This window comes from Capricornis sumatraensis, chromosome 4, assembly GCF_032405125.1.
Source record: "Capricornis sumatraensis isolate serow.1 chromosome 4, serow.2, whole genome shotgun sequence".
Taxonomy (NCBI): domain Eukaryota; kingdom Metazoa; phylum Chordata; class Mammalia; order Artiodactyla; family Bovidae; genus Capricornis; species Capricornis sumatraensis.
This window is the reverse complement of record NC_091072.1, coordinates 88,471,580-88,484,523: the sequence shown is the minus strand read 5'-3', so window position 1 is coordinate 88,484,523 and position 12,944 is coordinate 88,471,580. Positions and strand designations below refer to the sequence as shown.

General features: G+C 38.3%; 1 protein-coding gene and 1 non-coding gene across 2 annotated transcripts; one reads left to right on the top strand and one right to left on the bottom strand.

The window, feature by feature from the left end:
• The first annotated feature begins 559 nt into the window (after positions 1 to 559).
• FRS2 (fibroblast growth factor receptor substrate 2) lies at positions 560 to 12,699 on the top strand. Its single transcript, XM_068971649.1, has 6 exons — positions 560 to 628; positions 6,842 to 6,933; positions 8,527 to 8,713; positions 9,957 to 10,115; positions 10,464 to 10,627; positions 11,749 to 12,699. The coding sequence occupies exons 2-6, from the start codon at positions 6,868 to 6,870 to the stop codon at positions 12,697 to 12,699; spliced, it is 1,527 nt and encodes a 508-aa protein (XP_068827750.1). The 5' UTR covers positions 560 to 628; positions 6,842 to 6,867.
• Positions 7,251 to 7,378, bottom strand: LOC138079414 (small nucleolar RNA SNORA25). The gene has a single exon (XR_011144886.1). It is a non-coding gene; the product is annotated as a small nucleolar RNA SNORA25 (small nucleolar RNA).
• Positions 12,700 to 12,944: the final 245 nt, after the last annotated feature.

Here is a 12,944-nt window from a genome sequence, read left to right as displayed (position 1 = left end):
TGAATTTGATTTTTTTCATGTGTTGTAAAAAGTGAATAAATTAACCAGAATTTTTTCAAAAGTTACATTGTAATCTCTTGAAACTCTAGATTGTGGTTTATTGCTATAATTTATGTCATTATCCTGAGGCTCTATGGCATGCCTGTTGATACTGTTTTCTGATGACTGACTCTTCTGATTTTATTCTGGGGGCTCTTGTGGATTAGGAGGATACAGAGCGTGGATTCTAGAGTCAGCTCTGGGAGGAGGAGTGACAGTGAGGTTTAAGAGAAGTGTGACTGGAGATGGAGAATTAGCCTGCCATTGGCTAAAATGGACTTTTAGAGCTACTGCATTTTTACTTTTCTTTCGAAAGGCTGTTAATTGGTACCATGTAGACATTATGTTAATTTTTAAAATACATTTTAATAAAAATTTAGACTTTTTAGTTTGTTTAAATAGATTAACAGAACTAACATTGCTGCAAGAAGTCTCATAAGAAAAACTGTCTTTAAAGAAATAACAATTTCTTGACTTTTTCTTATTAATTTTAGGTTAAGTCAGCAAACAAAGAAAACATGGTGTTTTGAAGTATGATTAAACTCCTGATGCTGCAGCAGAGGCTAAGAATATTAATGGCCAGATCTAGGTAAGTTGAAGTTTACTTTTTAAAAAATCATTAAGTCCACAAATTGTATTTTTTTGAACTGGAGATTTTAATAATGGTATTTTGAATGCAATTATTTTGCCTCCTGATACCACTTTGGGCTTCTCTGGTAGCTCAGATGGTAAAGAATCAGCCTGCAATGCAGGAGACCTGGGTTCAGTCCCTGGGTCAAGAAGATCCCCAGGAGAAAAGAATGGTAATTCACTCCCATTCTTCCCTGGAGAATGCCATGGGCAGAGGAGCCTGGTGGGCTACAATCCATGGGCGCGCAGAGAGTCAGACACAACTGAGTGATTAAAAACTACGTTGTTACCTCCCAGACCTCAAAATAAGGATAATTGACTTTAGGAAGACCGTGTTCACTAATTTAAACGTCTGGCACAGTTGTTGCAATGTTGGTCTTCCCAAACAGAGGCTACCTTTAGAGGGAATATAGTACATCTATTTGCGTTTTTGTGGAGTTATAAACTTGAATGAGTTTATGAGATCATGTAGTTTCTCATCAAGTGTTTATAGTATTCATGCATATTAGTAGGTCTTAGGTAACTCAGATTGTCTCCAAGTATTAATGTGATTGTCATAGATGTAGTGTCTTGTTTTTACCCCTGCCTGGGAGTTTGTGCTTCAGGAGGAGGAGTCAGAGATGTGGGTGAAAACTCTGCATTAAAAAAAGTCTCCTTCTGTGTTGGAAGATTGACCAGAACGGCCTGTCCAGCTTTTTCAGACTGTCACTCATACTAAGCGTATTTTTTAACCATACTGAGGTCTCCTGTTCCTTTTTGCCTCCCTCTGTTTTCTCCTGTTTCATCAGCCCTCTTCTTTCATTGCTTCTTTCCTGAGCAGACCTGTTGGCCCATCACTTCAAACCCGTATATTGCCAATATCCTTTCATTTATTTGTCCTCTTGCCCTCTGACCCGGGTCAGTTCAACTGTCTACCCTCTGGACTGCTGAGCACAGCTAGAAAAATAATATAATTTTACTCTCCAGCTTCTGCTCACTCTCAGCATAGCCTGCTTAATAATCCTGCTGTTTTTCTTGTGTAGCTTCTCAGTGAAAAATCCTACCCTTCTCCTCAAGTCCCTCATTCTGCAAACTTGCCTTCTATTTTACAAAAGAAATGTAAGATGATGGATATTATCTGTTTCAGCTTCTCTGATATGTTCCACTCATCTTTCTTTTCTTTCCTCTCTCCTCAGAGGGCTTCCTTGATGGCTCAGCTGGTAAAGAATCTGCCAGCAATGCGGGAGACCTGGGTTCAGTCCCTGAGTTGGGAAGATCCCCTGGAGGAGGGAACGGCTACCCACTCCAGTATTCTGGCCTGGGGAATTCCAAGGACTGCATAGTCCATGGGGTCACCAAGAGTTGGACATGACTGAGTGACTTTCAGTTTCACATCTACTCTGAGCACAAGGCATTCCTTCTCCTCTGGGCACACTTTTGAGTCTGGGTCCCAGAACTCAGCTCTAGTCTCGTCTCCCTGCTTGTCTTGATCCGTCTTCTGGCGGATTCCTTTGGTGTTTCCTATATTCTTTAAACTTTACTGACATACTGATTACAAATCTGCATAAACCTGTGTCATCTTAAAACAATAAATAACTCAAGAAATGTATTTTCTTTTGAAACCATGTCCAACCATACCCTGTCACTTGAGGCTTTCCTTTCTCACTGTGTTCTTAAAAGAGCCTTTTCTGTTTTCTGGAGGACTACTCATCTTCCATTTGCTCACTGCATAATGGCTTCTGCCTCTACCTAATACTCCATCACGGAGAGGATCCTCCTTCTTTACACTTTCTTTTTTCAGTTTGTACCATTCTGATTGTTTTTCTTCTCCTTCACTTGTTTTTCTCTAGTGTTTACACATTTGTGTTCCCCAGAATTTCAGCTTCAGCAGACTGCTCTTTATTCTGTTCTCGACCAGGATCTTCTGTTTTATAGTTTCAAATACCATGTGCCCCAATATTTTACCTCTTCCCTCAAGCCCATTCTGATGTACTTAACTCTATTACATGTCTCCATTCGGTGGTTCTCTGGGAATTGCAGTTTAACATGTCTAAAACTGAACTAACCACCATCACTTTCTCTTGAAGACCTGAAAAGATTTTTCCTATTTCAGGTAATGGAACCAGCACCCTTTATCTTCACTGAAAACTGCCTCTTACTTCCTGTATCCCTAGCTGGACACTTGGTGCTGCTGACTTGGTTCCCTAATACTTTTAAGATCCGTCATTCTCATCTTTGCTACTGTTGCTGCTCCCTTTTAAGTCCTTGGCGTATTTCAGCTTTCAGTGGTCTCTAACTGGCTTTCCCTTCCTCTGAGCTAACTCCCACTTAAAATTTTACCTTGCAGATGGAGGTATCTGAAATGCAATTCTGACTGCTTCACTTTCTGCTTAAAATGCTTAAGTGGCTTTCCATCATGTGCAAGATGAAATTCATACTCTTTGCAATGGCATACAAGGATTTCGTGTCACATGTTAGGCTTTTCAGTAATTATGTTTGCACTGAACTGAAACACTCAATGTAGATAGAGTCCCCGAGTAGATTGTACCACCATTCATACATCCCTGACAGAATCAGAGGTGCTGCCTGAAGATGTCAAGTGGAAGAATGGTTTTTCTACTCTTTTTGAGAAATAGTTGAAAACTATTCATTTGAAACCTTTTTATTCAAGCAAAAGCCACACTGTAGTAATCATTTAGCTCTTTGTATTCTTGAGTTAGTGGTGAGTATGGATAAGCAATTTCAAGAAGACTTTTGTATTTTTGTTTCTGTCATCTCTCTGCTTTAAAATTTTTTGAAAAATATTCTTTTGGCCTCCTCATAATTTATTAAACACTTACTAAATTTTTTTTTTTGCTGTGCTGTCTGGCATGTGGGTTCTTTGTTCTCTAACTAAGGATTGAACCCATGCCCCCTGCAGTGGAAGTATGACTGCCAGGGAAGTCCCAAACACGTAGTGATTTGATTTTTAAAAATTAGACTTTTATGAAATAATTATCTGCTACGTCAAACAGTATGCTTAGCGCCCTAGAAAATTCAGAAAACAAGGTTCCTCTCTTCTTGGAGATCACAGTGAAGTGGCCGGTGAGACAGCTAACCATTACAGTAGAATATGATAAGTGCCGTGATGGAGTCATGTCCCTCTGACTGCAGGAGCGTTGGAGACCGGTGAGCTTCAGGTTCGGTAGTTGGCATCCCAGACCCCTAGGTGGTTGTTCAGGGTGTGTAGTTTGGCTCCTGCTTGTAGTTGAGCTTACCCTGCACTCTAGTTGTACTGGATCCCTCGCTCGCTCCTGAGTATAGCACCGCTGATCACGACTTTTATCTTTGCACCTACTTTTTTATCTAGTGCCTATTTCTGTGTTCTGCCTAGCACACTGTTTCTGCTCACCTTTTAAAGTCCAGCTCAAATGCTGCTTCCTTCCCTTCCTAATCCAGAAAGTTAGTTGCTTCTTTCTGTGTCCACAGAACTCTTCTTATAATAATAAAAGGTTTATCATAATGCATTATTTGTTGACAGCTCTGTCTTTGCCTTTAGACTCATTACTCTTGAGAGGTACACGATTGACAGTCATCTTTACACCATGATACTTAGCTGGCATATTAGTTACAAGATACCAAATATGAGTCTTTTTCTTTTTCCTTTATGTAACAAGATTTTTTATTATATCATCACACATAAATATTTTATATAAATTTATATAAATATATTAACTTTTAATTGAAGTATAATTGATTTACAATGTTGTGTTAGTTTTGGTGTACAGCAAAGTGACTCAGTTTATATATATGTAAGTATTATATAAATATTTATTTATATATATATATTCTTTTTCAGGTTCTTTTCCTTATATAGGTTATTACAAGATAATGAATATAGTTCTGTTCTATACAGTAGGACCTTGTTTCATCTATTTATATATTATATATAGTAATTTGTATCTGCTAATTCCAAACCTCCTCTAACTTATCCCTCCCTCCACCCCATTTGCCCTTTGGTAACCATAAGTTTGTTTTCTATGTATGTGAGCCTATTTCTATTTTGTAAATAAGTTGATTTGTGTCACATTTTAGTTTCCACATATAAGTGATATGTCATGCGTTCCTTACCTCTCTCTGTCTGACTTACTTCACTTAGTAAGTAAGTGATCTCTAGGTCCGTCCATGTTGCTGCAGATGGCCAGGTTTCATTCTTTTTTATGGCTGAGTAGTATTCCATTGTACAATTCGGGAGACCTGGGTTTGATCCCTGGGTTGGGAACATTCCCTGGAGAAGGGAACGGCTACCCACTCAAGTATTCTGGCCTGGAGAATTCCATGGACTGTATAGTCCTTGGGGTTGCAAAGAGTTGGACACGACTGAGCACCTTTCACTATAAGGTGTATATACCATATCTGGATCCATTCATCATTAAATGAACATTAAGCATGCTTCCATGTCTTGGCTGTTGTAAATAGTGCTGTTATGATTATTGGGGTGCATGTATCTTTTCACATCTTGATCCATTCATCATTAAATGGACGTTAAGCATGCTTCCATGTCTTGGCTGTTGTAAATAGTGCTGTTATGATTATTGGGGTACATGTATCTTTTCAAATTGGAGTTTTCTCTAGATATTTTTGCCCAGGAGTAGGATTGCTGGATCATGTGGCAATTCTGTTTTTCGTTTTTTGTGTTTTTTGTTTTTTTTTTAAGAACTTCCATACTGTTTTTCATAGTAGCTTCTAACTTATATTCCCACCAACAGTGTAGTAGGAGTCCCTTTTCTCCACACCTTCTTTTTAATGATGGCCATTCTGACTAGTGTGAGGACACCACGAAATATGAGTCTTAACTTTACTATTTTATTTATCACTTCTTTTGGTTTATACACTTTTGGTTTCTATCACTTCTTTTGGTTTTTACTTTTTTTAAATTGGTTTAATCTTTATACCTGCCAGCATTCTTTATCTTCCTTTAGTGCAGTTCATTTAGCTTACAAGAGACTTAGAGCGGCTGCTGTGTGCTAGTTATTATGTAAGGCACAGGGAAAGCAGGAATGAATAAAGGAGCTCAAAGTGGAGGGAAGAAGATTGATAAGTAAACAGTCCATCACAATTTCTACTAAGTAAACAGTGTGAAAGAGGCTGTGATACTGGGAAGCTCAGGGTGCTTGGGGATACATAAGGAATATAACTTGCCCAGTTGATTGGAGTCAGAAAAGGCTTCCTGAAGGCACTGTCTTCTGAGTTGAATCTTGAGGAAGGAGCAGCATGGAAACAAGACGCTCTAGGGAAACTGTTTGGTATGACTGGGTGCGGCTTGAAGCAGAGAGGAGTGAGAGGTTAGACTGGATTTGTAGACAAGGACCATAATGTAAAGGACTTTTTGAGCTTTTGCATTTTTTTTTTCCTGAAGGTAGTAAAGATCTGCTGAAGAATTCTAGACAAGCTTTAATCAGATTTGTGTTTTTAATGTTTAGTAACTTCTTATGCTTCCTTCCCTTTCCGTTTTTTCAAATACTTTCACATCCATTCTGATTCTTTCCCTTGTTTATAAGTGAAGTTTCCTTTGTTCAGTTGGAGTGTTCTTGAACACTTAATGGAACTATAACCACTTATCTCTTACCCTCTGTGGGAAAGGATTAGATAGACACATTTAGAGTTTTGCCAGTATTCTCTGTGTTACTGTTTCAGTTGTCTTTCTCTCTTAATGAACTATTCCAGATTTGTTTTTGTGTCTTATTAACCAGTTTTGTCTGGAGGGATCCATAAAGAATATTACAGTGTATAGTATGAATCAGAATACTTGCCAAGCCAGAAGTCTGTCACCTTTTGGGAAATTTATTAATGAAGATAGACATGAAATCCTAGTAAGCCATAAAGGGTTAATTCCATGAATGACTTAAGTATAATAGTGTTATGTATGAAACCTTAAATTGGTTTCTCTTAGATAGTTTTAAAATAGGCAGACTTTTGCAAACTAAATTTGAGGCTTCTGTGAAGTCTGCCTAACAAAATTACTCTTGCTGATGCTGAGTGAAATTCTCCAGCTAGTTGTGTGAAGTCTAGCTCTAGCCATTTACCTTCCTGGGCTTAATTTTCCTCATTAAAATAATACAGGACTAATGTTAGGTGATTTCTAGAGTCTTTTTCTGTTTTGTGATTTGTATATCTTATACTAATAATCTTTTGCAAATTATCTTTCATGTAGTGCTCACATGGTCTTCTGAAGAAGCCATGGGTAGCTGTTGTAGCTGTCCAGATAAAGACACTGTCCCAGATAACCATCGGAACAAGTTTAAGGTCAGTAAAAACCGGATGAGTTGTAGCTCTTGCTGCCTACCTGGATGCTCTTCTTTTACTTCACTTAACACATCTTATTTCCTCACTGGTATCTTCAGACTCTTTATTTTCCTTTTTGTCTAGTCTGCCTTTTCTTGTTTTAACCAACAAGGACAACATTTTTTACTGACAGTGTGAAATCCTCTTTTCTTTTGGTCTTCTATATCCAATTAGAACCACACAATTCTGATAATACTCTCCTTTTTTTTCCCCTAACTTGGAAGACATTTACATTTATTACCTTCCTATATCATCAGTCATGGATATGAGTGGCTAAATCTTGTATCTCCGTCAGGAAAACAACAGCACTATTGAGTGACTGTTACACACTCTGGAGAACTCAATCTTTGGTCACAGTGATAAGAGCCCCTGGATTTGGTCCCATCAGCCCTCTTTGAAATGACCTGATAATATTGTCTTTAAAACGCCATTTTATAGGTGCCTCTTCAGTCCTGTCACTAGTTCCCAGTCATTATTTAATGCCTGGATAATTTCGTAACTAAACTCTACCTCCAGTCACCTCTGTGATCTATCCTGCAGTTGACATCAGATTTATCTTCCTCTTTCATTATTCTAAAACTTCAGTGGTGTTGTTACTTAGACACTAAGTGCTCCATTCCTTACTCATCCACAGCCATTAATGCCTCTCATATTCTGACCTCAGTCTGCTATAAATCAGCCTCTGGATCACATAAATCTTGGTGTAAATCACAACCTTCTTGCTTCATAGCTTTGTGACCTTTGACAAGTTACACTGTCACCAAGTCTTTGTTCATTTGTATGCAATGGAAACAATAGTATTACCTGCAGTTTAGGATTGGAATTAAATGACAAAATAGAAGTAAAGCACTTTGCCCAACCCAGGAGTATAGTAAATTCTCCCTAAGTGTTATCTGTTCTTTAAAGTCTCTGGCCATTTTCTGAAACTCAGCAGTGCAAGGCCTTCCCTGACAAGAACTCAGTGCCAGTCCTGTCTTGATCTCTCTGAAATGTACCTTGTCTCTGCTGTAGCACCGTATCTTTAGGATGTGCCCCCTAAGTCCTGACCCACCAAATCACCCTCTTTATTTCCTTCTTGCCTGGGAAATCCCGTGGACAGAGGACCCTGGTGGGCTATTTATCCATGGGGCTGCAAAGAGTTAGACACAGCTTAGTGACAGAGCATGCATGCGTGCAAACTTATTTATACCCAGAACCCAGCTAAAGTCCCTTTTCTTCATATGTGAAGGCTTTTCTAACAACCCTTGGCTACAGTTCCTGCATTTTGCAGGGTCTATTGTACTCAGTTGTTAGGTTAGTTAAGCATTTAGAGTTCTGTGATATTGACTTTTTCTTTGTGTATCTTACCTCCTCAGTGGGAATGTGAGTTCTTTGGGGATATGAACCAGGTATTGCCCTGCTACGTAATCCATGCCATATAAAAACATTGGTTGTTGAATGAAATAACAATAACTGAACCAATCAGCAACAGTACATTTTCCTGAAATTAGTGAAATATGTTCATGACTGTCAAAAGGAAGCATTAAGTTAGCACTAATTAAACCTTTTTTTTAGGTCATTAATGTGGATGATGATGGAAATGAGTTGGGTTCTGGCATAATGGAACTTACAGACACAGAACTGATTTTATACACTCGCAAACGTGACTCGGTAAAATGGCACTACCTCTGCCTCCGACGCTATGGTTATGATTCGAATCTCTTTTCTTTTGAAAGTGGTCGAAGGTGTCAAACTGGACAAGGTAGGTAGAGCGCTTATTTTTTTCTCCAAACATCATCATATTTGAATATCATTCTGTAACTCAATTATTTTATATATGTTTAAATTGAACTGTTTTACTTTTATGCTGAATGAAAAAAAATCCTCAAGTGGATTATTTAAAAAGGAGATATAGTACTCTATGTATTCACTTATCAAGCATTTATTAAGCATGTTTTCTATATCTAGAATTTTGGCTCATATTAACTTTAAGATTTGATAAGTAAATGAATTAGTCCCAGTAAATTGCTTCTGTCTTTACTGTTACAACACTTCTCTGGTGGCTTAGATGGTAAAGCGTCTGCTTACAATGTGGGAGACCCAGGTTCTATCTCTGGGTTGGGAAGATCCTCTGGAGAAGGAAATGGCAACCCACTTCAGTACTCCTGCTTGGAAAATCCCATGGATGGATTTTCACGTGGTAGGCTACAGTCCATGGGGTCACAAAGAGTTGGACACGACTGAGCGACTTCGCTTTCACTTCACTTTTACTGTTACAGGGCTTCGCTGGTGGCTCAGACAGGAAAGAATCTGCCTGTGATGTGGGAGACCTGAGTTCGATCCCTGGATAGGGAATATCCCCTGAAGGAGGGCATGGCAGCCCACTCCAGTATTCTTGCCTGAAAAATCCCATGGATGGAGGAGCCTGACAGGCTAGTCCATGGGGTTGCAAAAGAGTCTGACATGACTGAGTGACTTTCACTTTTACTGTTACGACTTGGGGGAAAGAACTTAAACTTAGGAGTTAAGCAGAACATAGTTTTATTTTTTTGCCACTTACTTCTTAAAAGTCCTTGGACAAGTTGGGGAACCTCTTGCATCAAATTCCTTCTGTATCAGAGTGGAATGGTAATCCAATAATTAAACAAGGTAACAATTGTAATCCACAGAGCAAGCGTCTATCAAATGGTGGATTCCTGTGGTAATGACAGGTTAGACTCCCCCAGCTGTTAGAAAGCAGACTAGAGCAAGTGTGCAAATCTTGTTTTTGCCTTCCTTATTTTGAGCCATCACCCATGGGCAAATGAAAATTATTCTGTGAACTTTCTTTTGGGCTTGTGTTTTGAAACAGGGAATATAATTAACTTATCAGACATTTATTTGAAAGGCCTTTCTTGCTGTTGGTACACAGAATGCTTCCTTTATAATTTTGTTCTTTGACAGGTGCTCCTTTGTCTTTTTTAGATGTCGTGACCGTGTTTTTTTCCTCTGGTATATATTTGTAGGAATCTTTGCCTTTAAGTGTGCTCGTGCAGAAGAATTATTTAATATGTTACAAGAGATTATGCAGAATAATAGTATAAATGTAGTGGAGGAACCCGTGGTTGAAAGGAATAACCATCAGACAGAATTGGAAGTCCCTAGGACACCTCGAACACCTACAAGTAAGTGTCCATTTCCCCCTCTTCTATTATAAGCTATAGACTATGGATATTTAATCTATACCATGTTAGAAATTACCATTGGCTAACATAAATATAGTGATTGTGAGTTTTGAAAAACTGTTAGCTATAATTATAAACATTTTAAATATGAAAACACAAAGTGTTTAATATTATTTTAAATGTGAGTGGAAAGTTAAAAGTGGAGGGAGGTTCTGTTTTGCTCTAGTTTCTTGTGTATCTTACCAGAAACACCTCCTTAAACCTCTTAGTTCTGATTGTATCCTCATTCACTTTTTTCTCTGTGCCCTACCCATACATCCTTTCTGAAACCAATAAACGCAAACTCAGCTCCAGGGTTTGCTGCTCAGAACTTACCCAATGGATATCCCCGATATCCCTCGTTCGGAGATGCTTCATCCCATCCTTCCAGCAGACATCCTTCCGTGGGAAGTGCCCGCCTACCCTCAGTAGGTGAAGAGTCTACACATCCTTTGCTGGTGGCCGAGGAACAAGTAAGCATGTCCTGCTGTCCAGTGGTATTGTATGGGGTTAGAGTATTATTATCGTGCTAACACTTGAATGTTTCAGTCAATTTGAATTTTAGTTGTCACTTTTGTATATGACCTTTGTAGTGAAGATTCAGAGGACAAAGCATATATTTGCTGACATACACCCAAATATGTATAGGTGTTGAGGGAAACTTAGCATTACAGTTAAGTTTGTGGGTCCACAGGAGAGGTGCATCTATAGATGAAGACAGACAAAACTAATGGTCAGTTCTCTTAAAATAACCTCAAAGGAAAACTTTTTATATTACAGTTTTTGTAAATAGTGCACTACTAGCAGTAAGGCAGATTTTGTCAGTGTTTTTAACAGAGCAATTTAATATTCCCAACTGGTCTGTTTTCATTTTAGGAATGGTGTACCTGGTTGAACATTGTCTGTATTAATTAGCTGTACTTATCTTTTGTCAACAGTATGACTGTTTATCGTTACAGAAATTTTCACTGTTTAAAAATACATTTCTTTGTATTTATTACTTGTTAAATGAGTTCTTACTATAACTAAATATCCCTCCTTTAGAATTTTATTTTTTGTTTTTCAGATTTTATGTAAAGACTTCTATATTATCTCCCCCAAATACCATGAGCTTTTCTAAGTAGTGATAATTTCCTACTAGGTGGAACCTATTTTATATCTATGTATCTTATAGAACTCTTATTAAATCTAATAAGGTTTATCTCTTTATATAGTCAGATGATCTATAAATAATGATAAATTTCTCTCTTCCTTTTTAATACTTGTTATTTCCTATTTCTAAATCAGGTTTTAATGCACTGATAGAATTTCTAGAACATCAAAGTAATAATCCCTGTCTGTTCCTGACTTTTTATAGAATGCTTATGTTTCACCATCACATCTATTTTAAAGTAGTTATTCTTTTATCAAGCTAGGAAGATATTTCTACATTTCTCCCACCTCCTCCCAACCTTTTTATTAGTAAAAAACAGGTGCAAAAGCTTTGAAGAATATACTTAGAAAGTTAATAAAATTAATTGACATAGTCAGGCAGATTTTTTGTTCTTTTTTCTTTTCTTTTAAACAAGCTACTCAGTTTCCTGTTTTGTTTTAGGTACATACCTATGTCAATACTACAGGTGTGCAAGAAGAACGGAAAAACCGCACAAGTGTGCATGTCCCATTGGAGGCAAGAGTTTCTAATGCTGAAAGCAACACACCGAAAGAAGAGTCAAGTAATATTGAGGACAGGGACCCTCAGATTCTTCTTGAACCTGAAGGAGTCAAATTTGTCTTAGGACCAACACCAGTTCAAAAGCAATTAATGGAAAAAGAGAAACTGGAACAACTTGGAAGAGATCAAATCAGTGGAAGTGGTGCAAATAACACAGAATGGGACACTGGCTATGACAGTGATGAGCGAAGAGATGCGCCCTCTGTTAACAAACTGGTGTATGAAAATCTAAATGGCCTATCTCTCCCCAGTGCCTCGGGCTTCAGGAGAGGTCGTCTGCCGTCCACCAGTACCTCAGATACCCAGAATATCAACAACTCAGCTCAGAGAAGAACTGCATTGTTAAACTACGAAAATCTACCATCTTTGCCTCCTGTTTGGGAAGCCCGCAAGCTAAGTAGGGATGAAGATGACAACTTAGGACCAAAGACCCCATCTCTGAATGGCTACCATAATAATCTAGATCCAATGCATAACTATGTAAATACAGAGAATGTAACAGTGCCGGCAAGCGCTCACAAAATAGAGCATTCAAGGCGTCGGGACTGTACGCCGACAGTCTTTAACTTTGATATCAGACGCCCAAGTTTAGAACACAGGCAGCTCAATTACATACAGGTTGACTTGGAAGGTGGCAGTGACTCTGACAACCCTCAGACTCCAAAAACGCCTACCACTCCCCTTCCACAGACCCCTACCAGGCGCACAGAGCTGTATGCTGTGATAGACATCGAGAGAACTGCTGCTATGTCCAATTTGCAGAAAGCACTGCCGCGAGATGATGGTACATCTAGGAAAACGAGACACAATAGTACTGATCTGCCCATGTGAGCCCTGGAAAGCATTTACGTTATTTGCACCTTTGTGAAGTTTTTTTTTTTAAAAAAATGAAGACACAAGTGCTTCATTTTTATTTCTGAACACTAACTCCTTTTGTAGACTGATAGAAAAAATTTTTTCTGAATATTTCATGTGCTTCTTTAAAGGGAATTAATGTAGAGCAGGTACTCATAAAAGAACACTGATTTCATTATATACTACTCATTACTGTACAGCAGCATTCCCATTTTCACAGT

Bases quoted from the DNA above. Each gene is read 5' to 3' on its own strand.
- FRS2 (XM_068971649.1), top strand. From the start codon at position 6,868: ATGGGTAGCTGTTGTAGCTGTCCAGATAAAGACACTGTCCCAGATAAC. The intron at 8,714-9,956 runs GTAGGTAGAGCG...ATATATTTGTAG, and splicing joins AAGGTGTCAAACTGGACAAG to GAATCTTTGCCTTTAAGTGT. The intron at 10,628-11,748 runs GTAAGCATGTCC...GTTTTGTTTTAG, and splicing joins TGCTGGTGGCCGAGGAACAA to GTACATACCTATGTCAATAC.